Source organism: Motacilla alba, chromosome 3 (genome assembly GCF_015832195.1).
Source record: "Motacilla alba alba isolate MOTALB_02 chromosome 3, Motacilla_alba_V1.0_pri, whole genome shotgun sequence".
NCBI lineage: Eukaryota > Metazoa > Chordata > Aves > Passeriformes > Motacillidae > Motacilla > Motacilla alba.
In genome coordinates, this window is record NC_052018.1 from 88,310,309 (window position 1) to 88,330,473 (window position 20,165).

At 36.1% G+C, this 20,165-nt stretch overlaps 1 protein-coding gene across 3 annotated transcripts; it reads right to left on the minus strand.

Moving 5' to 3' along the window:
- Positions 1–89: 89 nt before the first annotated feature.
- DYNC2LI1 (dynein cytoplasmic 2 light intermediate chain 1) lies at positions 90–19,909 on the minus strand. Of its 3 annotated transcripts, none has more exons than XM_038131375.1 (13): positions 19,723–19,909; positions 18,768–18,891; positions 18,341–18,375; positions 17,907–17,976; positions 17,735–17,823; positions 15,448–15,634; positions 12,925–12,993; positions 11,511–11,588; positions 9,946–10,022; positions 9,529–9,599; positions 8,998–9,095; positions 7,730–7,822; positions 90–1,357 (listed from the first exon to the last, which is right to left on the minus strand). In XM_038131375.1, exons 1-13 carry the CDS (start codon positions 19,770–19,772, stop codon positions 1,292–1,294), a joined length of 1,107 nt encoding a protein of 368 aa, XP_037987303.1. In that variant the 5' UTR covers positions 19,773–19,909; the 3' UTR covers positions 90–1,291. The 3 variants fall into 3 exon arrangements, with proteins under 3 accessions (XP_037987303.1, XP_037987305.1, XP_037987304.1); XM_038131377.1 differs by lacking the exon at positions 19,723–19,909 and adding an exon at positions 19,017–19,617; XM_038131376.1 differs by lacking the exon at positions 11,511–11,588.
- Positions 19,910–20,165: the final 256 nt, after the last annotated feature.

Sequence of the window (20,165 nt, forward strand, 5' to 3'; positions counted from 1 at the left end):
TTGGAAATTTGTCTCATGGGCTTTTCAAAACTGAAAACATAACAGAAATAGAATTTCTAAATTTTGTATCTTACTTTCATGTTCTGTGAAGAAATTAGTTTTTGCAGAGAGAAACATTTCTCCAAGGAGGTAGGTATATCTGTATCTTAAAATTCTGTAATTATATAGCTAATTTTTTATGATAGTTTTGAGACGAGGCAGTTCATAACAAGGAATTGTAAATCCAATCCTCAAGGTAATACAGTATTTCCACTTAAGTGTATTTTTCTAGTATCTTTATATAAAATATTCTGAGATATAAATGTTGTTATCAGAAAAACATCTGGTGAACGAATATTTTAAAAATAACCAATAGCTTTAAATAGCTGGAAAGATACCAGATTAGTCTGTCTCTACCATTTTTATGAGCATATAGGGTTGATCTGGCTTGCCAAGTGACTGTTCAGACATTCACTCTCTGACAAGTCTGAGCTGCCAGGAGACACCTCTAGCTTTAATCTGGATTGTCTTGTGTATTCTCAGAACACTCAGTGCACCTCACACTAGTGAGGTGTGCATGGACAAAAACGCATTCCTGCTGTAGGCTGAATGTGAATCAATAATACTCTCAGCACTAACCAAGTATCTGTCAAATTAATGACTTCCTAGCATTTGAATATCTGACAGAAACATCCATCTTCTAAACTCTGTGTGACATTACACATTGCAGGAAATAAGTCCTGTATTAAACTGTATGGTTCTGTGACAGAGAGAAAGCACACTTCTGAATTCAGGTCAAAGAAGGTTTTAACTCCACTTTATTCTGCCAGTTTTATTTTTTAAAAATTTATTCAAGTATATCAAACAATTATATAAGTATTTCTTAAGCTTTGGTTTTGAACTACAAAAAGATGCCTAGCACACTACATAACTTAGTATTTTGGGTGTGAAAACCTGTTCATATTTAAATATATGCTTTGGGTAGAAGTATTCAAAAGTAAATCAAATAATGTGTTATAAAATAGGTAGAACTGACTAATGCCAGTCTTCATATACAAACCCACCTGAGAGCAATCTAGAATTCTTTTCTCCCCACTTTTTAAAACTCTTTACTAGTGCCAAGATAAACAAATTTGGACTGAGTGAATAAACAGCTCCTTTTATAAAAACAGCAACAGGGATGCTTAATAAATACCAACTTAATAGTTTGGTATTATATACTTTCAACTGCATCAAATGAAATTGCTAATGTAATGTAAAAATGATGAAAATAATTTTGTAAATGGTGTTAAACTGAAGACAGAGCAGTTCATCAATCGGAGTCAAAATCCATTTCCTTCCAGGATTTAGAGGCATTTCTTTTGTATTGTTCAAGTTCCTAAAAAGAAACATAAATAGATATTAAGCTAATTTTCTCATTACTAAAAGACTCCAGAAACTTCATGTATTTATTTGGCAAATGTATGTATGTACAAATACTTTTCACTGCAGAGAAAGTGTACTATATTTCTGTATTTAACAAAATTATCCTAAAAGTGCTATGAATTTTGCCACAATTGCTGTCATGTAGGGAGCTACATTCTGCTGTACTCTAGATCAGTACAGTACTAGCAAGGTAGACAAAGGACCTCATCTCAGTCAACTGGGAGCACTGAAGCCTATAATAGGAGTTTCTAGCACCACTACAAACAACAGTTTCCTCTGCTGAATTTTATGTAGGGGTGTGTACTGTCAGGAGTAATTTCTAAATATTTTTTCAGCAAAAAATAATAATTGAGGAAGCATTATGATGGCTTTTCATTTACTTCAGAGTAAGGCTTCCAGCAAATTTACAGGAAGATGATGCTTTAATGAGTTACTTTTAGACCTAACCCTGTACTGCTTGCAAGACGAAAAACTCACCATATCTTACTTAGATCAGGAAAGAGGTGGACATAAACCAGTGCTTAGGATAAATGTAGCCAAGACCTTCAAAAGCAGGTACGTGTTTTACAATTGTTATTTTAATAGAATGGACTTCAGAGAGTAAGAGAGGTTTTGCTGTAGGCATGTAAGTGTCAGCATGACGAAAATAACAAAATTCACACCTGGCGAATTTAACAGAAGTATTAACTATCAGTCCAGAGCACAGAGGGAAGAAGAAGTTAAAGGGCAGAACAACAAAGCAATCATAATTTTAAGATTGTATGGAAGTAATAAATGGCATTTTCTCTCAGGAAGTAACTTCAGCACCTTTGTCAGAGGTGCAGAGTTTTCAGAAAGTGCCCCAGCTGTAGGAGCAGAGAGATTTTTAGTTAGTGCACATTCTTCCTGATGCTTGTAGGAATCTACTGGTAGGGTTAAGTAACTCCATGGGGGACTGACACAGAACATTTTGTGTCTAGGCTAAAGCCAGTAAGTTGCATTATTAGCTACAACTCCAGTACTGTCAAACTGTTCTATCTATAAGCTGGTCTTTATTCAGTATTTTCACTCCCTGATTATTAATATAAAGTAATTATGATCTTGAAACATACTGAAGTGTTGGAAACTTGCCAGCAGTTAGGAATAGAAAAAATACTGTGGTATTTTAAGGAGCACATGGAACCTGATTTTTGCTAAGTAATTTCATTTTAAAACTTTCTCAAAGGTTCCAGGAAGGGGTAAAATTAGATAGCCAGGTTTTATATAATGACAGTACCATCTGGGGGTCATGTCTACAGGTGTTGGCTACATAATTACCCTTGCAGATTTATTCTCTGACTAAACTCTTTGAAGAAAGAGACAGATAATTTAGCAGAATTAATTTTGCTCTATGTTTAGCTAGTCTAGGAGACAATTCAGTGTAAAGGCAATTCAAAACAATGGAAACATGCAAACTGTCAAGCCACAGCATATATTAAAGCTGTATAGCTACTCCACTACATACAGAAGTACAGAACAAAATTATAAGTATTTATTGGCTAACATTTAAACAATGAGAAATGAAAAAAAAAAAGAAAATTTGATTAAATGGGAGGATATTTAGGAAAAAATAATCTTTTAACAAATGTCAGTGATTCAGGAGGGAAAATGTTGTCAGCAAAGTACACTTACCTAGTTTCTATGCAAAACAGAAAGTAAAATACATCCCTGTAAATCAGAAATGTAATGCAAAATTCTTTCAAACACTACTTAAAGATCACTCCAGAGACCCTCCTGAAGAAGGCCCCTTCCTGCTCTTCAAGTTCTATACTGCAAACATGAGGTGAATTCTAGAATAGACTGATGATACAATCAGCTGAGAGATCATCTCTCCAAAGAAAAGAAGATCCTACAAAAGAAAGTATCTCAAAGTACACCAAAATCTTCATGCTATGCTTGTTTTGTGGGTGCCAGTGTAGGGGGCAGAGATCAGATATACAAAGAAAAAATAATTGCAATTTAAATGTACTTTCAATGTGATCTGAATGCTTTAAATGTAATTAGTGCTAGCAACATATCACAGATATCTCAACATTGGCATAAAGTGGGCTTAATTTTTTTTTTTTTTAATTTTAATGCTTCTGTACTTCTGTGTTTCTGTAAATTCTTCATCTGTCAAATGGGGAAGATCACACCTAATCTCATAAAGGGATTGGGAAGAAAGACTTAACTGATGTTTGTGAGGCACTCAGATAAGATAACATTACCACACACTCTCAGAGAAAAAAAATTAATACTTTTGTGTTCATTGAAGTGTCTGAATGGCAGGTTGAAAAATAAGGTACATAAAGAATAAGGATGATGAAAAGAAATACTGAACAATTGAATTGAGACATCAGCAAAATAGTATACGATCATGTAATTAAAGACAATACTACAATGTCTACAAACAAGAAGGAAAAAATTAAGATTGTAGGAAAAGCCTTAATTGTTGCATTTCCTCTGTTCTGAGTGACTGATATGGCTTCAGCTTTCCTTTTCATGCAGTTTCTTACTGGAAGTGCCCTCAATCTGGAACATGGTGAAAGCAACCAAGTACAGAAACACTAATTAAAAGTCTTAAGGACAAAAACTTTAGTAGAAAATTTAGTAACAGAGCTCTAATAATCCTCTTTAATTTAAAAATTAAAAATGAAATAGTTTAAAAATGAAATCTTTTTTACCCATTAGGACATGCTTTCATGTGAAAACAAGAAAGCTTGTTCTTGGAAGCTAAGTAAATATGCTAAATAACTTTTTCTCTTACGAAGACTAGCACATGTCCTCCTGTGGAGAAAATGAAAGGTGGTACTGATTTGTTATGCAGGTTAAGGTAGGGGCCTATTATATTTGTGTGACCAACGGTTCATGGCAGAGTACGAAATCTTCTGTTTTGTGGAATGTGACTGAAATGGTCTCCTGAAGTTCAGCAATATGATCATGTCAACAAAGTATGCTGAAAAAATATGGCTCTCAGTCTGTTGGCCAGCACAGTCCCCATGTCACCATGGAGGTGATGTGAGTGTGAGTTGATTAGGTTGCTGCAATTTTAGGGGAAATGCAACTGTGATATGTAGAATCTTCTTGTGTTTATGACTTTTTAAAGTTTTTACAGTTACATCCCTGTTCATTAATATCTGCTTCCATGACTTGTTAGCTGACACCAAATGGCACCAGGCATCTACTTTTTTGACCTCACTTCATGGCATGAGGCTTCAGCTAGAACTGGCACCAATCCCTGAAGTAACAGCTCTGTGTAACAAGGACCAGTCACTGTGAACTTTGGCACTGCATGATTTCTGAAGCACATGAGTAGGAGGCTCTCCAGTTCATTGAGCTCAAGGTTGAGCTTTATCTGTTGCATCAATGAATGAAGCTGCAGTCAAATGTCCAGATCAAAAGGTCCAAGTACCTATTTTGAGCATTAGCAGTGAAGGCATAACAGGGAACAAAGAAAGACCTTCGAAAAGACAACTTAGAGTACTTATATCTGTGGCAGAAAGCATTTCTAAAGAAAAGAGAAGAGACATTCCCATGTGCCAGGCTCTCAGCTGCCACAAGCATTTAGAAGGAACTAAGGAACAAGACTTTCAGGCTCCCCATAGGTGCTCACTGATGCAGGTGTATACATGTAGCTCTAATCACAAATATTATTTTAAAAGATCTCACTCTTATTCAGGTTATGTGTGTACCAAAAACCATATTAAGGTGACCTGAAAGCATCAAAAGCCAAAAAGCTAACAGGGAATAGATAGAGAATGACAAGTTTGCCATGTGGTTTATGTATGAAAAATTGACCAAAACCTAGACATTTAAGGCCTAATAACTGTGCAGAAAATAATTTTTTTTGACTCTTGAAAGCCCTGCAAAACCCACAAAATTCCAGTAGTTCATGGAAAAAATCTACTAGTTAAGAATTACATTAGAGATATAAATTTCAAAAGGGTCCCTGGTGTTGTATTCTCTCTCAGAGCTTACCTACAGGGAACGAAAAGCAGTAAACAATTCCAACAGCACTATTTAATATAAACCTGTGCTATGTATGTCTGTGGGGCAAGAACTAGGAAAAGAATTCTGAAGAGACATAGTTGAGAAAGAGAGATGTGCTACATCTTGAAGAAAGACACAGTGAGGAAAAAACAGCCTCAGAGAGCTTTCCAGAGCAAAAATGTTAAGAAAGAAAGTGGTACATCTCATAGTTGACTATGGAAATATTAAGGAGGCAAAATAATCTGGTCTAAAAGAAAACAGTTATATCAGAATGCTGATGAGCTGGACTCTAAACTACAGCCAAACAGCATCTCAGATAAATGCTGGCTAAGAGTACCAGAGAGTCAGCCAGGGAGTTTCTTGATTTTTTTTTAAACTGTTTTCTTATGTTATACTCAAGAATTAGAATTCAGTCTTTTACTCTGCTAGAATGCAGGCAAATCCTTCAATCAAAATTACAAAGTTGGAAATTATTTATTTAAACTTTGTATTATTGCCACAGATATCTCTAAATCTATTACGGTATTATCGAGCAGTCCTGATGAGGACTGAGTCAGTCAGGTATTGCTGGTTCTTCTATCAGATACAGTGATAGGGGCTGTGTTTTGCTTTCCTTGCTGGTTTTCTGCTTCTTTTTCTTTTGAAGCTTATCTTTGAGATAAACAAGCACACAGGCTATCATCTGTAGTCCAAAGTAACATTAATTAACCAAAAGTAACCGAGAAAAATGATAACATGTAAACATGCTCTATATCACATGATACTTTTAATTCTGCATTAGGTCCCATGATTTCATTAGCAACACCTTGCATATTGACCATCTTAAAATACTGGTCCTCCTATACAACAGGTACTATGAGACTCTATAAAGAATGTCAGACATATGAGGAATTTAAAAAGTTGCTTTAAAAATACGATTTTTGTGCTGCTTTCCATTGAACTGGAAAACTGAAGGGCACTTCAAGAAACACTGCAACTAGAGAGTTCTTTTCTTTTAGATATATATTTCTAGCTTGGTGCAATTCAAATTCTTAGTATAAAACATTTTAATAATGTGCAAACAATCTTGTAAAAATTAAACTTTGTGATAAAAACTTAGGAAATAACTGCAGATAACAAAAGTAATTTTCTCTTTAATGCTCAAATTACTTGTAGTAGTCCAGCAAAAAGAAGCTATAATGGTTTGCAATGCCCTTGAACAGATTAAGATTCTAAAAGCTGTCTCTCTTGTTTAAATACAGAAAATTAATAGTTTCCTGTAGGATTTAATCAATACATCCCAGTATCTTCTTGTGCAACACACTATTATGTAAAAATAACAAACCTAGTACAAGATACAGTTATTTTGAGATATGTAGCTATACTGAGTATATTTGTATTATAAATTCCAATAGCAGTGTGCCTTACAAATTTTAATGATTTCTAAGACTGCTCTTGATATGACAGAAATTCAGAACTGATACCTACATTAATAGGATATTGCAGGCAATATGCAGGTTCAAAGGCTGCAGGGGATTTTTGAAATTGCTTTATTTTTTGGATAAATCTTGGTTTGATTTTAACAGACCCATACCTATGAACATACCCATACTGATGAAAACTGTTATATACAGTACTGCTACTCAGCTGATGTTATATACTGTTAGCTGTAAGGCAGTCATTTAACCTTCACCTAGTTTGCACAGAATTTTTCTGTAAAATTAATTCTCCACTAATCTAGAGAAAGGCAGAAACACTTCAAAATTTTAAAGAAAAAACAGAAGACCCTTTCCCCATTAAAGGTCTTTCCTGGAATTCAGGGGTTAAGCCACATGTCATCACTCTCTGGAACAATTCTATTCACTCTATTTAAGATAAAATGTCCATAGCCTGCAAATTCAAGTTAGAAATGTTATCATTTCAGTACCTTTCCAGTTTAAATAAGTTTTGAAGGAGAAAGAAGTAAAGAGTCCCTACCACAGACCTTGATACTGCTTCCTACACTTTCTGTTAGTCAACACTCCAATGAGAGTACAGAGTGAAGAAATGAAGAAATGACTGTCAAGAAAGCTTCAAAGTTTATTTTAGTGAGTTAATTTTAGAGTACAGTTTGAGGGAAAATTTGAATTATTAATTTCTAAAGAAACTCAGAGCCAAAACGTTGAGATCTAACAATGGTCTACTGGTTTAGTATCTTAACAGTGGGGAAAAAACCTCACAACCAACTCCTAAGCTGAAATGTAAAGCTGAAATTATTTAAGGGCAAAAAGGGGAGGTACAAGTACATAGTATTAGTTCAGCAGTGCTGGTGGTTCTGGAATACCTGACTGTGAACAGCATTTAGAGAAATACCACACACCTGGTTTTTCTGAGCTCTCATGACATCAACTTCATACTCAGCATATTGACTATCCTGTGCAGGGTCCTTGGTATCTTGTAAATCACAGAAACTCTAAAAGGAGAAAAGAAAAAAATCCCAAATTATAGAATTTATCTTCTTTTAATAAGAAAAAGCCACACTATAGAAATTAAAGTATTTGCTTTTCATACAAATATATTAAAAGCTTGCATTTATGGAACAATTCTGTGCTACAGGACACAGATTAGTTTAAAAAAAAAATCACAAACTATCAGTAATATGAAGAAAAAAAAGAGTGCAGCTAGATTCTTCAGGGCAGAAAATATTCTTATCTGGTGGTTGGTTATTATTCTTGAGCATCAAAATGAAAATATCCTTTCTGGTCCATGACGTTAGGGCACAGTTGAGGTTGCCCTTGATAAACTATTTAATACTTGTGATTAGAATTCAGTTCTGCTTATCAGAAGCATTACTTCAGTAGCTGAGAAACTGATTGCTATCTTTGACAAAAATCTGCATTTTCATTTCCTAGCCTCGAGCAAACTAGAACTTGAATTCCAAAGAAGCAAATACACTAATAGTAAGAAAAACTATCAAATGAGGAGTGTTTTTTAAATGTTGTCCTGCACATTTCTCCTTAATCATATCAAATGGAAAGTAGCAAGAAGGCAATAATACTAGTGATGGAATAAAATAAGCAGAATTCTACTTCCTAGGTGAGGCAATGGAAAAAGGGGGTTACAGTGCATAAAAATAGCTTCAAAGTTTAAAGCCTGCTGTGGAACCAAAATAGGAGATTGTGAAGCTATTTGGCAAATGTTTAAATCTTTAATTAGACTGATACATTAATGAACAGCCATGGAGCTTGCCAGATGAGAAGTGTATTCATTTCTCCAGCTCTTTCAGGGGTAGTTCAGGGGGTACTTGGAGAGGTGGGTGCAGGAGGAAACATTTGTTTATTGTGTTTTTAAGGCTATGAGGAAAAATAACATCAAAACTAACACTTAGTTTCTGAGAAGTTTAGTCTTTATCATGTTGGGGCATTTTATACTGAGAACAGCATCTTTCGTAATTTCTAGATGTGGGAAGGTGACTGAAGATGTAGAAGCACTACTACATACAAGTCTTTATATTTTAAAAATGTATTAAAGAGAACTGCTAAGTGAGACTGAAATTCCAGTCAGTGGACTTGAAAGACAAAAAGGAGCAGGGATATTGCTGCTGTTCTGTGAGAGAAGCAGCTGTATGCATGGCATATACATCCCTACCTTGGGAGGAAATGTTTTCTCAAATACTTTTTTCCATAGTTCCAAAGGTGTGTTGGCACGGATCTTTCCAAGATCACTGTCAGAGGCAGGTGGTGGTCCTGAGGATCACAGCACACATAAGACAAGTGTGTTGTCATAACAACATAAATCACAGAATAATTTTGCATAATGAACCATTTAATTTAGTATTTAACCCTCTACACTGACAAGCTGCAACAAGTTTGAAAAAAACATTGATCTCCTACCATGAAATGGGCTGAGAGGTTTTGTGTATTTTATTTTCTTTCAGCTCTAAGCTTATTGGTACTTTACTATTTTACATAGTCCAGAGACTTTATTAAACTACTTAACAAATCTGCACAAATAATTTTAAGTAATATACTGAATCATGATTTTAAAATCTATAAGCTATTTCCTTCAGTAATTTGTTAAAACTGATACTGATGTGCTGTAATTTATCTATTTGCTTAAAATATTTTTCTTGTTTTCAAAAGAATTAAGCAACAAACAATGAACAGGAAATGTTCTAACCTATTTGACTCATGGAATCCAGGCCTGCTGGTATAAAGAGAGGTTTGCTGGGATCCACTGATACAGACTTGCTAAACAGAAAAAAAGTATCAAGTGAGCATTTAGCAATCAAGAAAAAAAACAAGACTATTCTAGCCAAGACTAGAGTCTTACTGGGGTTTGCATATAAATCATGTAAATAAAATAGTGCTCAATTCCAGTGGTAACCACGTTTTTCATTCATCGGTTTGGGGATCAAAACTAAGGAGTTATCACTGTCCGTAGCAGGATAGGCTGCTGAGTCACAGAAGTCCAAGTCCATGAACAAAAATCTTTCAGAGATAACATTTAAGAAAAAAAATTTTCATGATTAAAATATTTTTATTAAGTAATTTTACGCTCTGAGCAAGACATTTAATAGTAGAACAATAACATTACCTTTTATCGTAGCCAAATGCCAAGGGATTAATAAGAGCACGGGCTTTCAGCAGGAGAGCCTCAGATTTACTGGTAAACTAAATGAATCAGAAAACAAAATATACCTTAGGAACTTCCATCATGGGTATATTGCATTTTGCCATCTACAAAGAGGACAGAGCCTTACTAATTAATACCTGACCCAAATAAATTTGGTATATGTTCACTGAATTGACTAGAATAAAAATCTCACATTCCCTTTCAAAAACATGAATGTATTTGTTACTGAATATCAAGAAAGATTAAAAAGCAGAATAAAGACCGATTAAAGAATAACTTTTAAAATACAGATTCAAAACTTTTGAAATATGCACATTACGAGACACAAGTCTTTTCCCCAAGACTAATGAGTAAAGATTTTAAATTGCATTAAATATTATCCAGAATACCATAAACATGTAGAAATGTTATTAATAACCATATGATTGTCATAAAAACAGCTTAGAAGTGGCAGAACGGTACAGATTTATCAGAAAGCAATTTTCAGAATATATTCTCAAACAACATGCTTCTTCTTGTCTAAAGGCTTTTGTATCCTAACAGATTCATGTCTTTGAGAAAGAAGTCAGATCCCTGCTGTGAGAAATTAGGTTTCTCCCTCTCATTTCAATGACAATCAGGATTAAGCAGACAAAGAGATTTATATTCTTATTTTTAATTACAATAATGCTTAAATACTAAAAAAATCCCAACCAAGACAGTTGTACTCTCAGCTAACAAAAGACAAATTCATGTGTCAGAGTGAAAAAGCTTTACGTGGATGCAAAAGGACATGCTGGGATTATAAGTATTCAAAGTAAACATAAGTTGTTTTGATAATCAGTAAGCTACTATTGAATATTATTTATTACATAAATGATGGTTGATACAATTAGACCCATCTTCTGATGCACAGTAAGCCCAAGATGCAGCATTTTTGGACTGTGAATCTCAGCATGCATGTTTCTGTCTTTACTCAGAGAATGATCTGAGAAACTAAAAAAAATACTTAATTGTCCTCGTGTTGGCATGTTTCTACCCACTTTTGTAAGGAAGCTCATGTCCTTCTTCAACACCCTAAGTGTAGTAATCTGGTATACATAAACTACTGTGAAAATGAGCCAATGATTTTAAACCTACAAAAGCTCGGTCATTTGATGTAAGTTCATGCTCCTACCAAAAGGGCCAGTTCTCTAATTCGATCTAAAGCAATCACTTTTGCCCATTCTCCTTTCTTGTACCAAAAAAAAAAAATTGCCCAAGATGCAGTAAACTCAATGCAGGAACTAAGCTGGCTAACAGGTAACTATTTTCCTTTAGTGTTTGTTGATAATTGGGGGAATTGTGTAGTTTTTTGTTCACAAGGCATGTCCATCCATCCCCTGCCAGCACAGTGACTTGTTCATAGCTTCATGAAGAAAGCTACTGTAAACCAATGAAATCCCATTTTCTCTAGGAGTTTTATAGTGCTATTTTTAAAAATATTGTTTTGTAACAGAAATATTGTTCATCTTCTCTATCCTTAAATAGAAAGTGAATATACACACCACTAATGATGCTCCATAATAATGTGAAACAAATCGAAGTGTCTTGCTTATTATTTTCCTCATTTCAGAGTCAAACTCCTGAAAAAGTTGATAGTAGAACATAGATGTAAGAAAAAAACCCAGAATACAACAGTGAGAACTTTTTTTTAACACAAACTGCAGTGCACTTAAGCTACAATATATAAGGCTTTCAGCTGTCAGCATAATTATATCTTAAGACAGAATCAGTAACAGCCTACTCTAAAAAGAAATGTCACAATTTCTCTTTGTTTCTTTTTTACAGATGAAGCCAAATTCAGGCAATATGTTAGTCCAAGAAAAGTTTTTAAATTGAGAACGCAGATTTAATTTTCAATTTATTTGTTTGATATTATTTAAAATTTTTGCCAGTAGAAATGCTGCCTACTAGAAGAGTAAGATTATTTTTTCTTTTTGTGAAAATATTTAAGTAAATCTTTGGGTATATGCTGTCTAAATTCTAATACCTGCAAGATTTGAAAGGTGCATCAAAATACTTCTTCATCCATGTCTGTTTCATCTAAGATCAAACAAATGGCATTCCCTGCATAAAATGGGTGAAAATTTGGTCCCAGTGATGCCTGCAGGAGTCAATCCATAGACCCCCAAAGGAATCAGGCATTTTGTCCTTATTACATGACAGGCATTTAAGGGGGTCATGGCTCAGCACAAAGCTTTGGTATGAGAGAAGGCAAGTCCCTTATTAATAAAGAATTCAGTAACTCAGAGAGTCAGCCAGGTATCAAGTGCGCTGTGTAGCCATCCAGAGAAGCACAGGCTGCCAGCACAACTGCTAAAATCAAACATACTGTCCTAGTTCCTCATGATCAAGTGCAGTGAGTATGTGTTCGTTAGGGATTTTTATGTCCTAGGAGACAATCCAGCAGTACTATGACATTTCTTCCCCCCCCTCCATAAAAGATGCAATTTCTCACTTGTCTCTAGAAACTTAGGAAGAAGCACTTTAAAAGAAGTTCCAGACTGAAGCTGCCACAACTACCAAAAAAATCTGATCAGCTTGAGATAAACCCCTCTTTCACTGCCATAAACTTACAGCTGCTGTCACAAGGGACACATGGAGCTGGATTTCTCTCATTATAAAAGGAAATCACCCACATGGTGTTTTCTTGTTGAGACACAAGTTGCTGCAGACCAAAAAGGGAAGCATTTTCTACGTACATCTCAAAAATCATCAGTTTGGGGGTGTTTTGTGAAGGAATGACAGTAGGCCTTCCTTAATGCTGTTGGATGGAAACTTTTTTTTTTTTTTTGTGGTAGGAGACTGGTTTTCCATACGTTAGTTCAAAAGATTATGATTATATTAGTAAAATTTTAGCATATAGAATATTTACTGGGAATAATTTAATTATTAAAAAGGTACTTAAGTATTACTTACCTGAAAAATATCGTATTTGCTTCCAATTATCACCAAGGGTATTGGAAAAGGGTCAACTAATGCACTGTCCTGTTAAAAAAGATATAGGACAGTTAAGCTCTGTAAACAAACTGTAGAAGACTGCAACTGCTAAAGAACTGAAAGAGGTTAAAATAAATTCATAGAAGACAAGGTTTTCCTAACCTTAAGGTAGAGGAATCAACTTTATTGCAATATCCATATTATATTCTACCATTTTCCCATTTTCTTACTAAATGGTCAGGAAGTAATCCCTCTGAGCAGTTAGAACACTTAGTGGAATAAAAGGGCTTCTACACTATATATAACATTATTAGATGGGAAAGAAAGAGAGGAAAAACCTCATGTATTCATAGAACACTTGCCTGGCTGGATTAGTAGAACTGGCTTTTTGACACATTCACATTCTTTGGATAAAATCTAAAAGAATGCAGACAAAATCTTAAGAAAAATAAATTGAATGATTTGCTTGTGTCACACATTTGTCCTGCCCACATCATGTTTTCCAAACACTTAAACAATATTTAATGTGAATTTCAAATGTTTGATATCAGCACAAAGAGGAAACATCATCCAACAATCCTGAAAATGTGAATCAGTATCAATGGAGGAAAACAGGTCTGAGAGTGCAGACTTATGTGCTAAATAGCTAATGTAGGATAAAAATTTTAGTAAGTGAATTACAAGAATTCTCAAGTGATCTGGAAGGGTTGTATTCCATATGAAATGAGATAATAGCCTTGTGTGTTCAAGCAATCATTTATTCAAGCTGCTTTGGCTGCAGCAGTGCAAGAAAGATGTGTTGTAGCAGAGGTTGGTCCAACTGCTCCCTCCTAACCCCAGGTATTTCACAGACAGGTTAAATGACAGAATGTTGACAGAAGCTGCACATACTGAAAATCCTCTGCTTGGAGAGGAGAAATAATGGCTTCACTCATACACTGTCAAAGAAAAAGCTTTAAGCAAAACTATCACAACTTAAAAAGAGTATATAAGATATAAACTGAAAAAAAAAGTGTTCATTTCATAACTAAGAGGAAAAATTTGGGATAACATCAGAAACCTTAAAACTAGCATATTGAACCCTATTCATGTTTTGACTGTGGAATTTATTTTTGACTATGGAGTACTTTAGATGCATTCAGCCTTTTTAAACAGGGTTTAAATTTGGTTTGATATGTTTTATCATCATAGCAAGTAATTCTTTAGCTAGGCCGATGAAATGTAACTTAATCCTTAAAAATATAAGTATTTCATTGATTCCTGTTAATGATAAAAATACGTTTAGCCATTAAAAGGCACATAAAGATCTCCATAAACTATCATTTAATTTGACTATAAAAGATAGTATTTTCTTCTAATAAACTGACACAATTTTTCTTTGAACAATGATGAAAGTAAGAAGAAAACCAAGCAGTAATATAATATTTTATTTGCATTATTGATGTCTTTGATAATGGAAGATAAACAGAAATTTTATTCAGAAGGTATAATTGTGTTTCCTACAGTGCAAGAATAGTAATTTTCTTAACAAATAATAGCATTATTAGTTTTCTTTATTGCAATAAACTTGCAATTTTCTGATATGTAAAACCCTATATGAAACTAGACACTGTGGTCATAATTTATTGCCATTTATTTGTGCATGTAGGTGTTATCTTTTTGTGAATTACCTTCTCTAAAAGTAAAAACCAAAATAATCCCAATATCAAACCCCATATGCTAAATCTACGGAGTGCTGCATATCTTGCTTTCTCATATATTTTGAGTTACTTTTAAATTTCTGAGCTCTACAAGCACTTGCTGTATTGAAGCATTTTACAGAAGTTACAGTAACTAGATTTACATGCCAGGTCTTTGAATTGTTGAATACTTATTTATGCATTATATACAGACAACATTTGCAGAGGTTTAATGCACAATGACTTTTCATTTCTATTGCGCATAATCTAGTTTAGCTTTTCCAGAGATTTAGTTAGCAATTATGTTTAAAGGACTGATGTTAACATTTCTGAAACTTTATAATTTAATTAGTTGTCAGATTATCAAAAGGCATTGAGTTTGTGATAGACATTTAAATAAATGCAAAGTATATAGTCATGTTGATGGCTGTTATAACTATATTCTTTGCTTAAATTTGTACCTTCAGCTAGTCTCTTGCTAGATGACTTTTGTACATTCTAGTTTTCATCTTCATTTTTAAAAGATGAGGGGGAAAAAAAGCAAACTGCTACTCTAAAACTATTTCTTTTGATTGGTGTAACATGCCATAACAATCACATTAGATATCTAACAAAAAGATATAAGAAACCTTCTTTCCTTGTTTCTGCTCTTATTGAATTTTTATTAAATTGCTATAATTTTCCAGTGAACAGGTTCATCTACATCAAATGGATTTTCAGTCATGCATAAAAATCTAAAAGAGTTGTTTACGATTTTCGAAAGCATTATCTTTAACTGTATAAAGGCCTGTGACATCTGGAGAAAATATTAGAAGTAACTTACAGGGTGATCCCTCTGCAGATTGTTCCACATTCTCTGTTTAATTTCAGCAGCTACTTCAGGGTTTGTCTTTTCTAGTTTGGTTAAAATTTTGTTGACGTGGTTCCTGGTGACCTGCAGAAGGCTCTCCATAGTAGTCCAGAGTTCATTAGGTTTGGAGAGATCCAATACCAGAACTACAGCAAATGACCTATAAAATAGGCATTATTTGGTCACGTATTTAGCGCATGAGGCAGTCAGCGTTTTCATACAAAACCACACCTGTAGTGCAAATGTGAACATCTACCTGCTAAGATAGAATTAAATGTGACAGCAAAGCAAGATGGCTTTTAGGGATATGCCGCACTCTGAAGAAACCTTTCCCTTGTCTCTTGTTCAATACTATTATTTTGGCAACTTTCTATCAAGCATTGTTTTTGGGGACTCTCTTCAAACAGTAAAATATGCAAATATCCTCAGCCCTGCAGCTCCCTCCTGTACGACTGAGGACTTCTGCTGTTATGTATCCCTGCCATCTCATAAGTCTACAACCCCAGACCAAGCAATGTTAGCCAAAGGCTAGGATCTTTCCTAACTATTCCCTGTATTCCCTGTATACCTGGGACAGTTCCCTACTTTCATTATGCTTTTCTAATATGAAATGAAGAAAACCTGGTTAAGGACAATATTCCGTGTCATGGACTGTGACAGTTTGTTGGAACCTTTAATGGATGCCTGAGAAAAATCTTCGGAAAGATAAAAGAGTACCTTGGCTACTACCAGACTTTTAAAGGTGGATTGTTGATGAGAAATCTTTTACATCTGAAGTCCTCTCTTTCTAAAACCCTGCCTCCCAAAACACCAGCTGCATTTAAGTGCAACTGTAAAGATCACTGCAAATACAGTAATCTGAATGGATGCCATCATTCTATCCCATTCTAGCCTGACTTGAAAAAGGGGATTCCAGGCCAGAGTGGTATTACAAAAGCTACAAAGCAAACTGAGTGTTCAATTTGATTTTAAAATGCTGTGGGAAGAAAAATCTGGTGAAAAGTCTCTTGATGGAACTAGATATAGTTTATGGAACTTTTAAATAAGCAAATTGCTTGAGTACAATGATGAGAAAGCCAGTGAAATGCACTTATATTTGTTGAAATAGTAGAATTTTTACTGGCATTTTAAAATATTGCCTTGTGAACAGAAGTGAATTGTTCTTACAGAACATTGCTATCCCAGAAAACAATCTTAAGATGCTCCACATCAGAAAATCCTTTATCAGTAAAAAAGGAAGAAAAGACTGATGGAGGTAGAGCTCAATTAATTTAATTTAGTATGGGGCTCAAAAATTATACTTAATTTTTTCTCTCCCAAGCTCTTCTAGAGACAAAGAGCTTCACATGCCATAATGTATTATTTTTATTCTCTCTGTCTTAGTCTCTCAGCAAATAATGGCATTATCTCAGTAGTCAAAACAGAAGCAAATACACCTGACAAAAATTATATTCCTCCTTTTTCTCCCCCACAGAAGTTAAAGCTCAATACCAATGAAATAAAGCAATACATCATAATACAAAACTTGTCTTTTGATCCTTTTCTCCCCTTTCAACTCCCATCTTCCCTAATAAAAAAAACATAAAAAGCACGCCCTATCACCTTGTAATTTCTTCATGCAATTTTTCATGCATTTCTTCTTCTTATGCTATCCATTACTTTAATGATTTTTTTTCAGAACATTCTCTTAATTTGATCAAAAATTCTGTTTCCTTTTGTTTTCAAATAACTTCAGTAGAGCTCTGGTTCCTCCTGGAAATGTCATCTGTCTGTTGGGAAATGACCTTCTCATTAAAAGGTCATTTCCTAAAAATCCAGAGACCTTTTTTGTCAGTTTTTGGCCTTGTTTTTCACCCTAAAACATCAGTGACAGAAAGAGCATCTATGTGTGCACACAGAAGTAGGAAGCAAGATTTTATTTTTCATATGTCCCCAACGTGTTGTTTTGCTCTTCACTGAGCATAAAGATATTATGTCTTCTCTTTTTCTGTATTTCTTGTTCCATGTACTTAAGGCCAACCTACTTCTTCCATGTTTTGTTGAGATTACTTAGAACTTATTTAGGAGAGAAGCATGAAAAGGAAGACCAAAGCAAAGCATCATAGTATTACACTGATTCTTAACAAAACCCTGTAAATGTTCTATCTTACACTTTGAAAGAGGTTTTCACAAAAAAAAAAAAAAAGGAAAAAAGTCTAGAGATTACTAATGTTTGAAGGAAAGCTCAAATAAACTCTGGAATTGCAATATTTACACTTACCTTATGTTGTGGCTAGTGATCGGTATTCGAATGAGTTCCACTAATGAGGTTCCACCACCTAATTCCCAAAAATGAGCTACATCTTTAGGCTGCAAAAGAGTTTCTTTATGTTATTTTAGCTGTGTGTATATATATATATATAAAGATATGGTAAATTATACTTTATACTCACTGTATTGTGTCTCCTTGCTCTTCTTCCAAATGTATATTCCAAGGCTAATGTTGGCTTTGGAGGCTCTTCCCTAAAGAAAAAGTAACTGAATTTTGACAAGAGTTTCTAAAGAAAGGAAGTTAATTCTATGGTTCCTAAATTGTTCAGAATTTGGCTTAGAGACAGCAGCACAGAGAAGACACTTTTAGACAGGAGGTGTCAGGTACTGAAGACAGGAGAAGCAGCAGCACCAGCCCAAAGAAATGAATCATTTCAGCTAACACTGAAGAAGGACTGAAAGGGTCACCTGAGAGGTTATAATGAAGGGAAGTAAGTTCATACCTAAGTGATCAACCAGTCACAGAACACATCTGCATACATGCATTATGAATTATCACACAATACGAGTTTTTTAATCTACAGCTGAAAACTGCATTAAAATATTTAACACATACCTCTCAAGGCATCTCAGTATGATAGTGGTCTTTCCCTGGAAATTAAAAACAAAGAGGAACTCTACCATAGTGTCTTTAAAGTTGTATCACTAGTCAAATTCATTTAACATTCCAATAATAAAGTATCAGAAAACTGCAAATGCATGTAACTGTTTGCAGCCTTACAGTGGAAACTCAAGTCCAATTTTCAATCAGAATCAAGTTACTCTACTGTTATTATAAGTATAAACTAATAGACATGACAAATACAGTAATAGGAACACTGTACTTAAAACAGACATTAGTGATCAATTAGACCTCTGTAGAATGAAACTGTGAGATATTATGTCTTTAAAATTAAGTGAACCTTAACATCTGAAAATATGAGATGTTTCCCCAGACACAAATTATGTTTGAAAAGTGTAGAATTGTACAGTATTTAGATTACCCCATTTTTGTTTCCCATAAATAATATTGATTTTTCCCAAACTTCCCCTGGCTTGACATCATCATCATCATCAGGATTTTCTCTCTTCTCCACTTCAGCTATAGCAAGATCCCATAAAGTATCACTAGTTGGAAGAAAACAAAGTAAGAAGAGAATAATTAGAGAAAACACACACTTTAGGCCCTAATTCCTGAAAACACCTACATTAAGGTTATTGTGGTGTAGATTATTATTATTATTTCACATCACCTGTTCTCTGCTTGTTGAAATACTTCAAACCAGCTGAAGTGACATTCCTCAATAACCCCAGCAGCCACTTGCAGCACATACTTAGCACGTACCAGTTGTACAGCGGGAGGCTTTTTTGGAGTACATTTAGTCACAGAATCACAAAATCAATTAGGTTGGAAAAGACCCCTGAGATCATCTAGTCCAACCTGCGACCGAACACCACCAGACCGAGTGCCCCGTCCAGGCTTTCCTTAAAACACCTCCAGGGACGGTCACGGCACCTCTTCCCCGGGCAGCCCACGGCGGTACCGAGACACCACTAAAGGGCTGGGTGCCGTGTCGGGCTGCCCGCAGGAGCCCGCGGCAGGCCGCCAGCCTCTGGAGCCGGGCACGGCTCGGGGGGCTCGGGAGAGCTCCGGGGTGCTCTCGGTGTGCCGGGAAGCTGCTGCGAGGGCAGCGAGGGCGCCCCGTGCTCAGGTCCACCCGCGGTCACCTGCAGACCCCGTTTTTGTGGGGTCCCTTACAGAAGCAACAAGGACAAGGGCCAAGCGCGCCCCGCTGCCCTCGGCCCCGCTCGCTTTAGGGGTAGAGGCCGGAACGCCCCGTTTTAGCACTCCGTCCCTCCCTCCCTCCTCTTCCAGGCTGTCCCCCCCGGCCGCCAGTCCGTTCCCCCAGGGCAGCGGGGGCGATCCGCCGTGTCCAGCCCGGGCAGGGCTCCCGGTACCTGGCCTTCGGCATCGCTGCGCGGGCGCGGGCCCGGCGGCCCGTGGCCATGGGAACGGCGCGGGGCACGCCGGGAGCTGTAGTTCCGCGGGGAAAGGGACGGGCGGCCCCGCGGCCGCCCTCAGAAGGAGGGGCCGTGTGGCGGCTCCAGCCGGGTCTCGCCCGGTCTCCTTCTCGTGTGGCGGCTCCACCCGGGTCTCGCCCGGTCTCCTTCTCGTGGCACCCCCGCGGCTGCCTCTGGGCTCTGGGTTCCTACGCCTCCGTACCGGTGCGAGTGTGAGGGCGCTACTGTAGCCGCTCTTGCGAGGGGACAAAATACTGCAGCTGTGCAGGAAGCCAGGGATAAGTAAACAGCACCTCCGGGAGTCTTATTTGACCTCGGCCTTAAGCGCTGGCTCCTGATAAACTCATGGACCATAGTGAGCTTTGTTATAAGCGGGGAAG